This window comes from Salmo salar, chromosome ssa29 (genome assembly GCF_905237065.1).
Source record: "Salmo salar chromosome ssa29, Ssal_v3.1, whole genome shotgun sequence".
Classification (NCBI taxonomy): Eukaryota; Metazoa; Chordata; class Actinopteri; order Salmoniformes; family Salmonidae; genus Salmo; species Salmo salar.
Window position 1 is genome coordinate 19,819,491 of NC_059470.1, and position 18,562 is coordinate 19,838,052.

The 18,562-nt window shown below is 42.5% G+C and overlaps 1 protein-coding gene across 2 annotated transcripts; it reads left to right on the forward strand.

The window, feature by feature from the left end:
- The first annotated feature begins 1,281 nt into the window (after window positions 1-1,281).
- dcaf11 (ddb1 and cul4 associated factor 11) lies at window positions 1,282-17,207 on the forward strand. 2 transcript variants are annotated; one of them, XM_014181081.2, is made up of 15 exons: window positions 1,282-1,476; window positions 3,788-4,010; window positions 4,325-4,452; window positions 4,721-4,839; window positions 4,928-4,992; window positions 5,207-5,307; window positions 5,468-5,614; window positions 5,974-6,028; window positions 6,541-6,609; window positions 6,742-6,799; window positions 7,069-7,254; window positions 10,507-10,660; window positions 15,255-15,407; window positions 15,610-15,716; window positions 15,943-17,207. In XM_014181081.2, exons 2-15 carry the CDS (start codon window positions 3,799-3,801, stop codon window positions 16,012-16,014), a joined length of 1,626 nt encoding a protein of 541 aa, XP_014036556.1. In that variant the 5' UTR covers window positions 1,282-1,476; window positions 3,788-3,798; the 3' UTR covers window positions 16,015-17,207. The 2 variants fall into 2 exon arrangements, with proteins under 2 accessions (XP_014036556.1, XP_014036557.1); XM_014181082.1 differs by lacking the exon at window positions 1,282-1,476 and adding an exon at window positions 1,483-1,770.
- Window positions 17,208-18,562: the final 1,355 nt, after the last annotated feature.

Genomic DNA, 18,562 nt, shown 5'->3' on the forward strand with positions numbered 1-18,562 from the left:
TTTGGAGGAAAAAGGGGGAGGCTTGCAAGCCGAAGAACACCATCCCAACCGTGAAGCACGGGGGTGGGGGCATCATTTTGTGGGGGTGCTTTGCTGCAGGAGGGACTGGTGCACTTCACAAAATAGATGGCATCATGAGGGAGAAAAATTATGTGGATATACTGAATCAACATCTCAAGACAACAGTCAGGAAGTTAAAGCTTGGTCGCAAATGGGTCTTTCAAATGGACAATGACAAAATGGCTTAAGGACAACAAAGTCAAGGTATTGGAGTGGCCATCACAAAGCCCTGACCTCAATCCTATAGAAAATTTGTGGGCAGAACTGAAGAAGTGTGTGCGAGCAAGGAGGCCCACGAACCTGACTCAGTTACACCAGCTCTGTCAGGAGGAATGGGCCAAAATTCACCCAACTTATTGTGGGAAGCTTGTGGAAGGCTACCCGAAATGTTTGACCCAAATTAAACAATTTAAAGGCAATGCTACCAAATACTAATTGAGTGTATGTAAACTTCTGACCCACTAAGAATGTGATGAAAGAAATAAAAGCTGAAATGAATCATTCTCTACTATTATTCTGACATTTCACATTCTTAAAATAAAGTGGTGATCCTAACTGACCTAAAACAGGGAATTTTTACTGGGATTAAATGTCAGGAATTGTGAAAAACTGAGTTTAAATGTATTTGGTTAAGGTGTATGTAAACTTCTGACTTTTAACTGTATATCTATAATAAACTAAAAATATATATTTTTAAGAAATATTATCAAAAACAAATGTATAGCAGCCATATGAGATTATGAAATCAAAATGTTATCCTAAAACTAGCATATTTCCAGTTTTGTAACAATGACCTGACAATTCTTCAGCTCATGTCAGAAAATACAGTACATTTTTTAGATATAAAAATAATTCGATTTTATAATTTTCTTGCTTATATACCCGTTTGAAATCGTCACCGTTTTTGTATTATTTGGTTATTTGCACATGGTTTGAAACAAATCAATACTAGTCATCAGTTGGCTAGCAAAGGGGAAGTGCTAGGTAAAGTGCTAAACCTTATGTCATCCCTATAATGTGTTGCTATCCCTGCGGTTTTATGGATGTCCTCATTGCAGAGTTTTCCTGTGGAGAATGCCATCCATGTGTAGAGTTTTGTAGGCGTGAGGTGAATTTTCGACACATCCAAGTTTCGACATGTCTTGTCAATTTTCACTGGCACAAATTGACTGACTTGGTAGCTTGTTCTCGCGGGAGAAGGTCATGTGACACCAAAAGGGCTGGGGTTCTCGCGCAGGTTGCTCCAGTATTGTAAACCATAGAAAAAATAATGAGTTTCTATGTTGTAAACAACATGGCGCATCACGGACTTCGCAACTTCGGTCTGGTATTATCTTGAAAACATCGGCAGCGAAAACGGCGTATCATCCACAGATAAAAACCGTTTTCTTAAACGGACTCGTGACAACATAACTGGCAAGTTATTTAGCTTAATATACAGCAACAAATAACTGTCAAGCGCGTGTAACCTTATACTTAGAACAGTGTAGGTATCTTTAGGCTAGGCTAGCTGTATTAGCTAACTAGCTAGCTAGTCAGACAATTCATGCGATGGTTACCTCGTTTTTTGTAACGACCGTTAGAGCAAGTCGCTTGATGATTTTTGCCATTGCATTTTTTTTTAGCAAACTAAGTCTTTGATAGTAGTTGTATGTCTGTGTCAAGAAGACACGGTCAATCTCTTACACGTCAGGCAGCTCACCCATACAGGTGAACAGATTTAATGTTAAAGTAACTATCCTGTGTTTCCAGATTGTTATGAAATATTACTTATAATTAATTACAACATGAATTAAATAGTTTACCTTCCCCAAAATGTTAATTAAAGCAGCTATATGTAACTTTTTGGGGCGACACGACAAAATTCGCATTGAAAAGCTATTTCACAGCGGTTTTGACAATATTTGTCGACATCAACGTTACTTGTTTTGTCACATAAACTGATATTAGATGAACTATTAGAATTTTAAAAACCAGCAAATGGCGGAGCGATTTCTGCATATTTTACCTTTTTAAGTAACTATGTTAATAAGCAGCTTTTCTGTGTTGGAATGGTGTGGGGTGTAACCCAACTACAGAATGGTGTGGTTTTATGTCATGAAAAATATTCATGCGTGTAGACAGCTGATTTGCCAGTTCATTCTCCTTAGGAGGATGACATCCTCTATGAGGAATTAGCAAGCATCAGAGCCATATACACCGAGTGTACAAAACATTAGGAACAACTTCCTAATATTGAGTTGCATCGCCTTTTTTTCGTGCAGCGTTGGAGTTCTTGACACACTCAAACCGTTCAAAGGCACTTAAATCTTTTGTCTTGCCCGTTCACCCTCTGAATGGCAACATATGTTTTATTTGCCTCCAGGCTTACAGCTGTAATATGTCACTTTTTGCGTTATAGATCTGTCATAAAAATTACTGGGGGGTATTTTTTTTTTTTTTTACACCTTTTTTCTCCCCGATTTCGTGGTATCCAATTGGAAGTAGTTACAGTCTTGTCTCATCGCTGCAACTCCCATACGGACTCGGGAGAGGTGACGGTCGAGAGCCATGCATCCTCCGAAACACAACCCAACCAAGCCGCACTGCTTCTTGACACAATGCACATCCAACCTGGAAGCCAGCTGCACCAATGTGTCGGAGGAAACACAGTACACCTGGCGACCTAGTCAGCGTGCACTGAGCACGGTCAGCCACAGGAGTCGCTAGTGCGCGATGAGACAAGGATATCCCTGCCGGCCAAACCCTCCCTAACCCGGACGACGCTGGGCCAATTGTGCACCGCCCCATGGGCCTCCCGGTCACGGCCGGCTGCGACAGAGCCTGGTCTCAAACCCAGAATCTCTGGTGGCACAGCTAGCACTGCGATGCAGTGCCTTAGACCACTGCGCTGCCTGGGGGGTGGTTGTTACCCCTTTTCTCACCAATTTCGTAATATCCAATTGGTAGTTACATTCTTGTCCCATCGCTGCAACTCCTGTACGGACTTGGGAGAGGTGAAGGTCGAGAGTTATGTGTCCTCCGAAACACACTAATCGCTTGACCCAAAAGCCAGCCCCACCAATGTGTCGGAGGAAACACCGTACAGCTGGCGACCGAAGTCAGCGTGGTTGCGCCTGGCCGCCACAAGGAGTTGCTAAAGCGAGATGGGACAAGGACATCCCAGCCGGCCAACCCTCCCCTAACCCGGACAACGCTGGGCCAATTGTGTGCCGCCTCATGGGTCTCCCGGTCGCGGCCAGCTACGACACAGCCCTGTATCGAACCCGGATCTGTAGTGACTACTTTAGCACTGCGCCTTAGACTGCTGTGCAACTCGGAAGGCTCGATCTGTCATTTTCATTGGAAGCAAGTCTAAGAAGCGGTAGATCTGTCCTATGTACACTATTTCTATGCTCCCGTTCTTAAGTTTAGTTTTTGCATATTTTATTTTCAGTTTTGTACACCAGCTTCAAACAGATGAGAAAACAATATTTTTGGTTATGGAAAAGATATTTCAGTGTTAGAGAAACTGAAATGAATCGAACTATGTGACAAAACAAGTATAGTGTATGGAATCCTTGTACTATCAGAATTTTTGCAACTAGGCAATGGCGGAGCGATTTCGTCTTAGTGTGGGAAATATATATAAAACACAGGAAATAACGTTTTTCACTGCACTGGGCCTTTAAAGCATTTGTCATCATTATTCACTTCTCATAGACAACATTATTGACTTCCCTGGCAGGCTCTCGGTATATGGGCTCTCAGTCTAGTTCTGGGATGTCCGGCGGTCGGGGCTCCAGCGGCAACCCTGACCAGTCTGAATCGGAATCCAACCAGAGCAGCAGCAGTAATAACAGTAACAGCAGTAGAAGTCGCAGATCGGCTGAGGGGCAGCAGGTTGACAGGCAGTCAACAGCAGAGGAGGACGTCGATTTAGCTCAAGTGCTGGCTTACCTATTGAGGAGGTAAGTTGAAGCTGGGACTGGGAGACAGTCTGACCATAGCCTATACAGTAGCCAAAGAGTAGACCTAGCACTAAAGAAGTTCACTCTGCTCCAAGTTTAAATAAATACTCAACACAAACTCACATTACTGCTTCTCAGCAGAGGGGAAAACTTTAGTTTTTCCTTCATCGTTGCACTTATAAGGAAATCATGCCAATGCAGAATGGAGTGCTTTCTCCACTGGAGTTGTGTCCTATGTGTAGCCTAGTCCTAGTTCATGTCAATGAGCACAAGTGTTTCCCCATCCCTCTCCTCATCTTTGTGTGTACATGAAGGGGCCAGGTGAGGCTGGTCCATGGGAGTGGAGCAACAGGCCTGCAGCTCGTCCAGTCGTATTCAGACTCTGACGAGGACAGCGATGGGGCTTGGGAGGGGCGTCTAGGAGACCGTTACAACCCTCCCGGTAAACCAAGCGGGGTTTCATTGAGTGCACTAGTCACATTTAATCCTACTTTTTACTTTGTGTGCAAGCAATGGAAGAAAAATGACCAAAAAACATAACGCTATTCCTTCTATCTGATATAGTGCTATTCATATAGATATTCCAATGCACTTGACATCACAGTTAAAATAAAAAGTATTGGCATTTCTGTTACACAAGTGTGTTTACAAATGTATACCTACTTGCATGCCTCACTGGTCTCTTGCTCACTGCTCCTGTGTCTTGTCAGTGGACTCCCAGCCAGACACTCAGGAGTTGGACCGGAGTGAAATCCGGACTCGGATCCTCCTGACCACGGCCTCATCTGACTTGAAAGGCAGGCAAAGCTTCACCCACATGCTAACAGAGGTGAGGGCAAGCATTGTTGGGCAAGCATGTTGGGTCTACTGTGTTCCTCAGGTCTAGAGGGTGATTCTGATTTGTGTTACTCTCTCAGAGGGAACAAGGCCGATGTCGAGGCTCCAGTTTTTCTCACGGAGAGTGTAGTCGCATTCGCTCACAGTGAGTATTACCAAAACGCCTCACATCCACACACTAAAACTAAGCACCGTAAACTCATTGCAGAAACAAGTGAAAGGGGATGTGTTATGAATTGTTCCACTTAAAAGCTGTAATGAATAAAGCCTTATTTATCGGACCATTAACCTGAATGTTGACAGATGAGGAGCCTGTTGTTGCTGAAATCCATTGGTGTTCCGTTTGCACTTCTCCTCAGTTTCCTGCCCAATCATGTGACACACAAGGACACATACCAGCAGAAAGCGTTCTGTGGTGTGTACAGTGACGATGGCAACATGTTCCTCTCTGCCTGCCAAGGTAAGGACGTGAACACAACCGTTACAGTAGACTGGGGAAATGATTGAAATTCCTTTAGTTCTTAACCACATCGCTGTGTTTACATGTACAAACAATTTCACATTTTTATTTGTAGTGACCACTGATTTCTAAAACATGCATCCTTCCCTGGCTTTCCTAGACCAGAACATCCGTTTGTATGACACCAGTAGCGGGCGCTTTAACCTGAAGCAGACTGTGAAGGCCAGGGACGTGGGCTGGAGCGTGCTGGACGTATGCTTCACCCCCGACTCCCACAACGTGCTCTACTCCAGCTGGTCTGATTACAGTAAGGCTAGGCCACCAGAGCAAAGATACCACCCACACTGGGGGGTGCTGCTATTTTAGTCACCCTGACCTTACCATAGATGAAGGAATGGGTAGGATTATAACTTAATTTGAAGATAGTGAGGTGGAAGGACCGCGCTTCAACCAACATGAGACGAGGCGCAGTCGGTTATCACAGCTATGTCGATCTAATATAAAAGAACTCAACTCTAACTCATTTGGAAATAAATGATTTCTAAACATTAAAACTGATGTTTTTTTTGCCATCACGATCTTCACCAGAATATATCTATTTTGGGCTTCTTGTCATGTCACTGGGGTGTATTTTGTACTGATGTGTGCTCTCTTGTACCCCTCTAGTTCATGTCTGCAGTGTAGATGGAGACAGTGAAACCCATACCGCCCTGGACCTCAAGTTAGTGTTTCCCCTCATAGTACTTATAGCTTAACCAATCGGGTAATAAACTGTTCTACCGGCAATCCTCTTCATTCACAAGGATGCCTGACCTTGGAACTAGCTATCATTTCAACCAGCCATTGTTCATTTTGTGTGCCACTCTAATGGAGCAACAGGAACCATTTCAATTAGATGAGTTCATAATGTATTACATGAAAAGCTGAGGGACTCCATTTATGTGATTTTTTATTTCCTGCTGTTTGGGCTAAATCCTAACTTCTTTGTAACTTCAACATTTACTTAAATTATATGAATTCGTGTAAAAGGGGTTCACTGCATCAGGGTGGCTCGTGAGGCTACACTTGCACTGAACTTTGAGATACGCGCATGTTTCTCTGAAGCTAGGATTCAACTTTTTGAGAGCAGCACCATTTTAGGCCAATTATTTCCATGGATTGTAGATGATGTTCCATAATTGGAGATGTGTCTCAGTGGAGGAGGCTGGTTAATGTTCTGTTCTTCCCTCTTAGCCCAGACGAGAGGAGGTTCTGTGTCTTCTCTCTGGCTGCCTCCACAGACGGAAAAGAGATCCTTGGAGGGTTAGTGCACCCAATTTCTTCATCCCAATTGTACATTTTCAGATCAATTTCTAATATTTTTTAGTTGGTTAGGGCCACGTTTAATAGCCTACAGTGCATATCTCACTCTCCGTTTCTTTTTTTTCTTCACAGAGCAAATGATGGCTGCCTCTACGTCTTTGATCGTGAACAGAATAGGAGAACCCTTAAGGTCTGTGTGTGTGTCTGCTTATAGACCATATTTGCTGTTGCTGTTGACATTGGCACTGCGAGTATTTAGTTACACCCTGGTCACCCTCTGTCTGCCCACCAAGCATCACACTATCGCCTTGCTGACGATACAGAGCGTCCCTCTTATCTTGGAACCCCTCTGTGTATATCACAACCCACCTCACTCTTGACCTCTGCTATCTCTTTCCTCCTCACTCTTTTACACACTCTTTCTCCCCCCTTTCTCTTCCCTCCTCTCCTTCTCCTTAGATTGATGCTCACGAGGATGACGTGAATGCGGTGGCTTTTGCTGACAGCTCGTCCCAGCTGTTGTTCTCAGGCAGCGACGACGCGCTCTGCAAGGTGTGGGACAGGCGGACGCTGCGGGAGGACAGACCCCAGCCCGTGGGCCAGCTGTCTGGACACAGAGATGGCATCACCTTCATACACAGCAAGGTAATAGAAAAAAACACTAGCTGCGTGTGTATGTGTCCAGCATTTGTAATCACTCTACACATTAGGATACAGTGTATGTGATCATCCATATCAAAGCACTATTTGAATACGTACAGTGCCCACAGAAAGTATTCATACCCCTTGACTTATTCCACATTTTATGTTACAGCCTGAATTCAACACGGATTACATATTTTTTTTCTCATCTACACACAATACCCCATAATGAGAAAGTGAAAACACGTTTTTCTAAATTTATTGAAAATTAATTACAGAAATATCTCATTGACATACACGTTCACACCCCTGAGTCAATACTTTGTAAAAGTACCTTTGGCAGCGATTAAAGCTTTGAGTCGTCTTTGGTGTCTGTATCAGCTTTGCAAATCTGGATTTGGGATTTTCTCCCATTCTTCTTTGCAGATTTTCTAAAGCTCTGTTAAGTTAGATGGGGAGTGGCAGTGAACAGCAATGGGATTTTCAATGGGATTCAAGTCTGGGCTTTGGCTGGGCCACTCAAGGACTTTAACAATTTTGTTCTGAAGCCTTTCCAGTGTTGGTTTGGCTGTATAGTTGGGTCATTGTCCTGTTGGAATGTAACTCTTTGCCCCAGTCCAAGGTCGTTTGCATTCTGAAGCAGGTTCTCATCAAGGGTTTGCCTGTATTTGGCTCCATTCATTGTTCCCTCTATCCTTACCAATCACCCAGTCCCTGCTGCTGAAAAGCATCCCCATAGCATGATGCTGCCACCACCAGGCTTCACGGTAGGGATGGTGTTAGACGGGTGATGAGCTGTGCCTGGTTTTCTCCAGGCATAGCGTTATGCGTTCAGACCAAAGAGTAACATTTTTCTAATCAGACCACAGAATATTTTGACTTATGTTCTGTCTTTCACATTCCTTTTTTCAAACTCCAGGTGTGATGTTGTGCCTTTTTCTCAGGAGTGGCTTCTGTCTGGCCACTCTCCCATAAAGCCCAGATTGGTGACATGCTGTAGAGACTGTTGTCCTTCTGGCAGGTTCTCCCATCTCAGCCAAGGAACTCTATAGCTCTGTCAGAGTGGTCATTGGGTTCTTGGTTACCTCCCTGACCAAGGTTCTTCTTGCCCGGTTGCAGAGTTTGGTCAGATGGCCAATGTTGGAGACCACTGTGCTCTTGGAAACTTTCAACACTCTAAAAATAGTTTTTTACCCTCACGAGATATAAGGGGATACCCAGTCAGTTGCACAACTGAATGCATTCAACCGAAATGTGTCTTGCACATTTAACTCAACCCCTCTGAATTGTACATTTACATTTGAGTCATTTATCAGATGCTTTTATCCAGAGCGACTTACAGTAGCCAGTGCATACATTTTTATACTTTTTATTTTGTACTGGTCCCCCGTGGGAATCGAGCCCACATCCTTGGCGTTGCAAGCACCATGCTCTACCAACTGAGCCACATGGGACCATATCTGAATCAGATATATGCCGCCTCCACAATTCTATCTAGGAGATCTACGAACATTTCCTTGGACTTCATCATTTCTGCTCTGACATGCACTGTCAACTGTAGGACCTTCTATATAGACAGTTGTTAATTTCTAAATCATGTCCATACAATTGAATTGGCCGCAGGTGTACTCCAATCAAGTTGTAGTGACACCTCAACGATGATCAAAAGAAATTTGATACACCGGAGCTGAATTTGGAGTGTCATAGCAAAGGGGTGTGAGTACTTACAGTTCCAGTCAAAAGTTTGGACACACCTATTCATTCCAGGGTTTTTCTTTATTTTTACTATTTTGTACATTGTAGAATAATAGTGAAGAAATCAAAAACATGAAATAACACATGGAATCATGTAGTAACCAAAACATTTGTATATTTGAGATTTGTCAAAGTAGCCACCCTTTGCCTTGATGACAGCTTTGTACAGTCTTGGCATTCTCTCAACCGGCTTCATGAGGTAGTCACCTGGAATGCATTTCAATTAACAGGTGTGCCTTGTTAAAAGTTAATTTATGGAATTTCTTTCCTTAATGTGTTTGAGCCAGTCAGTTGTGTTGTGACAAGGTAGGGGTGGTATACAGAAGATAGCCCTATTTGGTAAAATACCAAGTCCATATTATGGCAAGAACAGCTTAAATAACAAAGAGAAATGACAGTCCATTACTTTAAGACATGGTCAGTCAATACGGAACATTTCAAAACTTTGGAAGTTTCTTCAAGTGCAGTCGCAAAAAAACATCAAGCGCTATGATGAAACTGGCTCTCATGAGGACCACCACAGGAAAGGAAGACCCAGAGTTCCAACTGCCGTGTCTTTGTGAGACACAGAGTAGGTGAACGGATGATCTCTGCATGTGTGGTTCCCACCGTGAAGCATGGAGGAGAAGGTGTGATGGTGTGGGGGTGCTTTGCTGGTGACACCGTCTGTGATATATTTAGATTTCAAGGCACACTTAACCAACATGGCTACCACAGCATTCAGCAGCGATACACCATCCCATCTGGTTTGCGCTTAGTGGGACGATCATTTGTTTTTCAACAGGACAATGACCCAAAACACACCTCCAGGCTGTATAAGGGCTAGGAGAGTGATGGAGTACTGCATCAGATGACCTGGCCTCCACAATCACCCGACCACCCAATTGAGATGGTTTGGGAGGAGTTGACCCGCAGAGTGAAGGAAAAGCAGCCAACAAGTGCTCAGCATGTGTGAGAACTCTTCAAGACTGTTGGAAAAGCATTCTTCATGAACCTGGTTGAGAGAATAAAAAGCTGTCATTCTACAATGTAGAAAAATTAAGAAAAACCCTTGAATGAGTAGGTGTCAACTTTTGACTGGTACTGTATGTGTAAATTAGACATTTCTGTACTTCAAAAAAACATTTCTAAAAACATGTCATTATGGGGTATTGTGTGTAGGTAGGTGAGAGAGAAAAAAACCATTGAATCCATTTTGATTTCAGGCTGTAACACAACAAAATGTGGAATAAGTCGATGGGTGTGAATACTTTCTGAAGGCACTGTACATGGTAAAATGTATTTTTTATACACAACTGGACAGGTCAAAGCTATGCTGTGCTGTTTCACCAATCAGAAAGGGTTTCGATCAGTGAGGAAGGATGTATTAGTATTTTTACCCTCATTCTGTGGTAACAAAAACTTCTGTGTGTCCGTTGACTGCACAAATCACCCGCAGGGACAACTATTTCTGTCAGGAAGATACACATCTATCATTAATCTGCCCTCTCCATCTGGCAGGGCGATGCACGTTATCTGATCAGTAACTCCAAGGACCAGTCCATCAAGCTGTGGGATGTGAGGAAGTTCTCCCCCAAGGAGGGCCTGGCGGCCTCGCGGCTGGCCGTTACCCAGCAGAACTGGGACTACCGCTGGCAGCAGGTGCCCCAGAGAGGTGAGAGGCCTGGGGAAGGGGGTCAGGGTGTTAGGGACGTTTGAGGCAAAAAGGTTGTTATACATTACTGGTTCCTCTTCTAGCTTGCACATTAGATAGCAAGTGGGCCACTCCAATTGCAATCTTCAATCATAAGATACTATGCAAGTATACATGATTAAATCGATCCAACCATTTTGTTTCTATTTATTACACAGTTGAAGTCGGAAGTTTACATGCACTTAGGTTGGAGTCATTAACTATTTTTTTCAACCACTCCACAAATTTCTTGTTAACAAACTATAGTTTTGGCAAGTCGGTTAGGACATCTACTTTGTGCATGACACAAGTCATTTTTCCAACAATTGTTTAGACAGATTATTTCACTTATAATTCACTGTATCACAATTCTAGTGGGTCAGAAGTTTACATACGCTAAGTTTACTCTGCCTTTAAACAGCTTTGAAAAATCCAGAAAATGTCATAGCTTTAGAAGCTTCTGATAGGCTAATTAACATTATTTGAGTCAATTGGAAGTGTACCTGTGGATGTATTTCAAGGTCTACCTTCAAACTCAGTGCCTCTTTGCTTGACATCATGGGAAAATTAACAGAAATCAGCCAAGACCTCAGAAAGTCTGGTTCATCTTTGGGAGCAATTTCTAAACGCCTGAAGGTACCACGTTCATCTGTACAAACAATAGTTCGCATGTATAAACACCATGGGACCACGCAGCTGTCATACCGCTCAGGAAGGAGACGATTAACGTACTTTGGTGCGAGAAGTGCAAATCAATCCCAGAACAGCAGCAAATTACCTTGTGAAGATGCCAGAGGAAACCAGTAGAAAAGTATCTATATCCACAGTAAAACGAGTCCTATATCGACATAACCTGAAAGGCCGCTCAGTAAGGAAGAAGCCACTGCTCCAAAACCGCAATAAAAAAGCCAGACTACGGTTTGCAACTGCACATGGGGACAAAGATCGTACTTTTTGGAGAAATGTCCTCTGGTCAGATTAAACAAAAATAGAACTGTTTGGCCATAATGACCATTGTTATGTTTGGAGGAAAAAGGGGGAGGCTTGCAAGCCGAAGAACACCATCCCAACCGTGAAGGACGGAGGTGGCAGCATCATGTTGTGGGGGTGCTTTGCTGCAGGAGGAACGGGTGTACTTCACAAAATAGATGGCATCATGAGGTAGGAAAATTATGTGGATATATTGAATCAACATCTCAAGACATCAGTCAGGAAGTTAAAGTTTGGTCGCAAATGGGTCTTCCAAATGGACAATGACCACAAGCATACTTCCAAAGTTGTGGCAAAATGGCTTAAGGGCAACAAAGTCAAGGTATTGGAGTGGCCATCACAAAGCCCTGACCTCAATCCCACTAGAAAAATAGTGGGCAGAACTGAAAAAGCGTGTGCGAGCAAGGAGGCCTGACTGTGAGGAGGAATGGGCCAAAATTCACCCAACTTATTGTTGGAAGCTTGTGGAAGGCTACCTGAAACGTTTGACCCAAGTTAAACAATTTAAAGGCAATGCTATCAAATGCTAATTGAGTGTATGTAAACTTCTGACCCACTGGGAATGTGATGAAAGAAATAAAAGCTGAAATAAATCATTCTCTCTACTATTATTCTGACATTTCACATTCTTAAAATAAAGTGGTGATGCAAACTGGAATTTTTCCTAGGATTGAATGTCAGTAATTGTGCAGAACTGAGTTTAAATGTATTTGGCTAAGGTGTATGTAAACTTCTGACTTCAAGTGTGTGTTTTTTATATATAATATATATATATATTTTTTGTTTGTTACTTTTTACCCCAATTTCGTGATATCCAATTGGTAGTTTAGTCTTGTCCCATCGCTGCAACTCCCATAAGTACTTGGGAGAGGTGAAGGTTGAGAGCCATGCGTACTCCGAAACACGACCCTGCCAAGCCGCACTGCTTCTTGACACACAACTCTTATATCCCGGAAGCCACCCGCATCAATGTGTCAGAGGAAACACTGTACAGCTGGTGACCGAAGTCAGCGTGCCCGGCCCGCCACGTGGAGTCGCTAGAGCATGATGAGACAAGGACATCCCTGTCAGCCAAACCCTCCCCTAACCCAGACGACGCTGGGCCAATTGTGCACCACCTCATGGGTCTCCCGGTTGGCTGCGACACAGCCTGGGATCGAACCCGGAAGTGGGTTAGGCCTATGTGTTTAGTTAGGCCTATGTGTAAGTAATTAAGCAGCTTACTCCTGTTATGGTTTTAAGCAAAGATCTGTAAGGATATGAGTCGACTTGTCTCCTCAGTATAATGCTCGTGTCTCTTGGTTGACCTTATTTAGAATTTTTTTTGGATAAGTATTTTCAACATTTTAAAGTTGTTTCAGGGCAAGCTTTGAAGCTTCTTTATGTTTTTTCCACTATTAGGCCATTGACCAATAGAACACCTAGCCTAATTTGAATGTTATTCATACCGTTTTAATTAGTGGATAGGTTTTTATCATGACTGTTACTCGTGTTCCTGGTCCTGCCAGAGAAACATGCTCTTATCTGGGGTGGCTGTTGTGAAGAACCAACGTCTTCCTATCAGTACAGAGATCAAGTCAATGTCAAAAGGGAGTCTATTTTGATGTAGGCGGTAGATTTTTAGCTAGATTGTTCTGATGTCTTCTTAAGATGTATGAAATGTATGCATTCACTACTGTAAGTCGCTCTGGATAAGAGCGTCTGCTAAATGACTAAAATGTAAATGTAATTTACACTCGACGCTATAAAAAAGCAGTGCAGCAGTAATGAATTAGTAGGGAAGTGTATCTATAGGCTTGTGTTATTATTAGCGGCTAGAATCTTTTTTAATATCGAGGAATATTTCACGTTCTCTGTTCATAGGAGTAACAACATGAATTTGTGCATGAGGCAGGAATAACGCAGTGCGACTCGTGTTGCGCCATCAGCTGGAAGACTGACCCTTTTTGGTCAGGGAGAGCGAAGGGATGTTGAGTGCCGAACCTTCAGTCTTCTGCTCTCTCCCTCCGCTGATACCGACCATCAGATGCAGGCACCATCAGCCCAGTAAAATAAAAAGCTAATTATTTAAATGTATGCTCACTCAGATGTGCCTCATAAGTAATACAACAACAGATCTATTACCGGTGTGATCATATAGCCTACCATAAATGTTTAAATATAATGGCACAAACATCAATGCGTTGGCAGGGCAATTCAAGCAAAGCTAATATGCGGTGATAATGTATTAGGCCAATAGCTTACTGCACAAACCTCATTGCTACAGTACTTTTAATTTTTATTTTAATTGGTTAATGTTGCATAGGCTTATGTTTTTGAAGTCAAATCTGAGCGGTTGATCTTGGCTTGCATTTTGACTCTGATCTTGACTCAGAAAAGGTTGGTGACCACTGTTCTAGATTGTTCCCTGTTAACACTATCAACATTTCCCTTTGCTGTGGAAATTGTGATCGAAACAACGCAATATTAGCTACTTCCAATGCAACATCCCGAAACAAAATTATCTATGCAAGAAATGCAGAACGCATCGGAGTAGGATTCTATTGCATTGACATGCACTACACAGCCCATACTCTATGCCGCACCGCTCTGTGTAAAAATCTGAGCTGCAGTAGGCCTATATGCAAATAGACCATTGCCATATACGGATCTGTGCCATTTACTTTTAACTGGACAGTGTTTTACAGCATGAGCGGTCGTGAGTAGATGCAGTTGTTTTGAGATCAAAGCGAGAGCTGCATGTAGCCACGTGCACATTTTGTTCTTATCCTTTGCTAGTTAGTGAGTTATTAGCCCAGTTATAGATCATTTGTGGTCAGCAATAGGGGAGTGATTGCTTCCTACGAGAGGACAAAACGTGTATTTCTAGACACCTTTGAAAAGCGAGTCAGGTGAACAGCTTTTTTTTTTGTCTTAAAGGGGCAGTGTTGTAATTTTGAGACAGGCTTGAAAAAGCTAAGTAGCCAATATGCAGAGGGTAGCATAATTTGTCTGATTCTCTGTAATAATGGTATGGGAATAATGGGAATAATGCATTTTATTTAGTAAAGTGGTTTCCTGCATCAAACAACACATTTTCAGTCACCTCTTTGTCTGAAGAACAAGTCGATAAACAGGTTAATGTCAAGCCCTGCGTGTTGTTTTCAAAAGTCTCATGGAATGTAGGCCTACATTGAACACCACACGCAGTCTGCTACTGTAGGCTGAATGATAGAACAGCTATTTCCATGTTAAAATGTTATGAGATACATTTTCTCCATTGTTTTTCATGGTAGTCCACTCTGGTAGGCCTACATTATGATCAAATAGCCACAGTAGCCCACGTGGCCACTGTTAACAGTAACTTTAAAGCAGGTACAGCCTCAGTGTTCACAGTAAACATGCGCTGGAAGACCTGAAAATCTGCTCAGTGCCGGGAACAATTAGAGGGAACATTGCCTACAGTATCTTTTGAGCATTCATCCTCTACTACATGTCCTATTGTAAATTTTTGGCCATAAGGCAGCTGTATTTGACTGTGTAAATAGAAGGCGGTGTTGACTGACCTGTCATTTGCCTGCTGTGCGTCTATCGCCTGTCCACCCAGCCCTGAAGAGACACAAGCTGACCGGCGACACCTCGGTGATGACCTACAGGGGTCACGGTGTTCTGCACACACTCATACGCTGCCGTTTCTCCCCGGAGTTCACCACCGGACAGAGGTTCATCTACACCGGCTGCTCCACTGGGAAGATCATTGGTGGGTGACGTGTGTGTGTGTGTTGAAGAGAGAAATATAGTTTGATTCTGTTTGTGTAGAATGTAAAGTGTGTACGTGTGTTGGTCTGTATTTGTGGGAGAGAGAAATATTGTGTGTGTGACGTGTGTTTGCCAACACGTGTGCTAGAGGGAGTCAAAAGCATTGTAAAGGGGTATAAAGGACTGTGTGTCTGTGTGTCCAGTCTATGACGTGCTGACGGGCAGCGTGGTGACCAGACTCTCTGAGCATGACGCGTGTGTGAGGGATGTCAGCTGGCATCCCTACCAGGACAACATCATCAGCAGCTCCGTAAGTCTCTCTAGCTGGCTCTGCTCCACTCCACTGAGGGGTTGGCATCAATTCAGGAAGTTAATTTAGACCATTCAGAATACCTATCTCATTAAATCAATGTGCTTGTAAGTTCTCTTATCTTTCCTGTCATTTAACATATTGTTCCTTTTCTTCCCTCTAATTCCCACTTCCCTCTTTATTTTTCTCTATTTCTCTCCCTCAATCTTTCTTTTTTTCTTCACAGTGGGACGGAGCAGTGCGTGTTTGGGAGCACAGGCAGACCCACCCACTGGATGAGGAGAGGGAGAGGGACTGAAAGAAGGACTGGAAGTGATGATGTCATAGGTATGGGATAGCCTGACCGTGTCAGTCAGTGACATCACTCTGGGGAGAGGCGGAACCATAAGAGGGAGAGAGCGAAACAACAAGCTCAGAGCGAACCGTGAAATCTCATTGATTCAATGCTGGATAACAATAATTATAGTGTGATTGTGAAGTGTTAATCTCCCAATTCTATCTTCTTACTTCTCTGTGTTGGTACAGAAGCCATTATTACCCCCCGTATTCGCCAATCTGCAGAGAACGGCAAAATTTTAGCGAGACAGTTGAGGCATTGTCTTCTGACAGGTGGTGTTATTCCTACACAGCACTAGTCCATCCACCGACAGTGCAGACGGAACCATGCTATCTAACTTTAAGACCATGACAGTTAAGGAGAGTTGATGTCTCTTCTCATGCAAGTATAGGCTAAAGAAGGCTAAAGCCTTTTCTAAGTTGGGCTGGTGTCTTTTATGCAGAACCTATTAAAGCTCAAAGCTAACTAAATGCTTGCTCCGAGAGCCCCCAACAAGCCTCTTAACAACAGTATGTTTTTGTTGCTTTGAGTAAAAAGCATCACCCAAATAATGTATACTGTATGTAGACGAAAACAATGTTATAAATTACAGGCGAATTGTGAACAGCCACCAAGACTTATGACAATTCTGTATAAGATATAATACTTTAACGGTATTAATGTCCATGGGTAAGAATAACTTATTTTGGAGTCCAACAATTCCAATTCAAATATTTGAATGTGTGAATAATGTGTGTTGGGGTTTAAGACACAGTGAAGGGTTGGGGGATGTGTGTGTGTGCACGTGTGGATACCCACTGGGCAAAAACTGGTTGAAACAACATTGTTTCCGCATACTAAAAAATGTTAAACAATTTATGTGAAGTTGAATCAACGTAGAAAACTGATTTGGAATTACAAAAAGTCATCAACCTAAGGGAATTTAATATTGTTTTCACCAAACTTTTAACCTAAATCCAATGATGAAATGCTTTGATTTCACGTTGAATTCACATTTGCTGACAACTCAACCAATTGTAAATCAAAACTAGACGTCTGCCCAGTGGGTACACGCATATTAATGTGTGTATGTTGTTTGACTGTGTGTTTATATCGATGTTCATGTTCCAATCTCAATTGTTTTACAATATCAATAAAACATTTATTTGAACATATTCACCGGAGTTATTTTGTAGAAGTACATAACCTGCCAAATACAGTCGTCAGAAATAATATGAAGGGAATTGCCAGATTGATATCAGGAAAAGTTATCTGATAACAACTGTAATTGTTACTACTTAAGCCACCTGTCTTTGCAGTAATTTGCTTTACAGGTGGGTTTTCACAAAAGTCGCTGCTTGAGCAATAAGAAGCAAGAGGGGATTTTTTTGTTGAACACAACAGTTTTAAATTAGTGCATAGCCAACCACAGCTAACAGACAATTAGTTGCTATAGAGTCACATCATAGTTCCGTGGGGGGGTATTGTAACGGCAGGAATGTTGTTTATACTCTAATATTAGAGTCAGATTTCTTGGCACTCTCAGAGAGCGAGGGAGGAGAACGAGTGAACAATTAACACAAATATAGGATGGGAGCTGTCTGGAGACTGGCCTCTGAGGCTATTAGTAAGTATCTCTGATAAACCACCAGGGGCTCGTATCTGAATGAATACAGGCAGATGTTAAGTGGTGGGATACATGGAGCAGCATATAATGGAATGTTAAGTGGTGGAATGAGTTTTAGAGAACGCTCTGTGAGGCATGTGTTGCTTGTGACAAACACAGACAACAGGGATGGATTCAAATAAGCTTTGACATCGATATCTGAGCCTTTGAATGGAGGACCTAGAAAAGAGGACTTGGCCAAAAAAAGACTGGCTTTTACTCTAAATGTATTAACAATTTTATATGGTCATTTGTGACATGACACAATTATACTTACTTCACAATACTGGGGTATGAAGACTATTGTACTGTATTAGTACAGTACCAACTCTGGTTGGAAACATTTCACAATTAGGCTGCTCCTGTGTGCAGAGCCAGATTAAGAAATCATAGGCCCAGGCACACCACCATTTTCTGTAAACAAATATGTGCACCAAGATGCAATTCAATGTGTGGTAAAATTTACTGTTGAAGAGAAAGGCACTTTATAATAAAGCCATGATAACATTTGCAATGTGGCATAGGCTACAGTTGAGCAGAGGCATTTTTAGGATTTCTGAGTTTAAATGTATAGAGATAAAGTAGAGGGAACACTGGAACACCAAGGATAGGAGTGCACAGCACAGCACTGAACAGATAAAGCTGCAGTACATACTCCATAACAGAGTACACTCTCGGCCAACAAGAAGAGGTAGGAAGAGGATGATAAAAAAATGAAAGAATATAAAGATGTGACTGAAGAAAAGTGAATAGAAACAACGGACCGAAAGATTGAAAACAAAATCAAATGGAATTTTTGAAAATGAACATATGTAAACTACACCAGTGGCTAAGGAACAGAGCCGACCAGGGAAGCTCGTCATG

Coding starts and splice junctions, on each gene's coding strand:
- dcaf11 (XM_014181081.2), top strand. CDS start 3,799: ATGGGCTCTCAGTCTAGTTCTGGGATGTCCGGCGGTCGGGGCTCCAGC. Junction 4,840..4,927: donor TCACCCACATGCTAACAGAG/GTGAGGGCAAGC, acceptor TTACTCTCTCAG/AGGGAACAAGGCCGATGTCG. Junction 15,717..15,942: donor ACAACATCATCAGCAGCTCC/GTAAGTCTCTCT, acceptor TTTTCTTCACAG/TGGGACGGAGCAGTGCGTGT.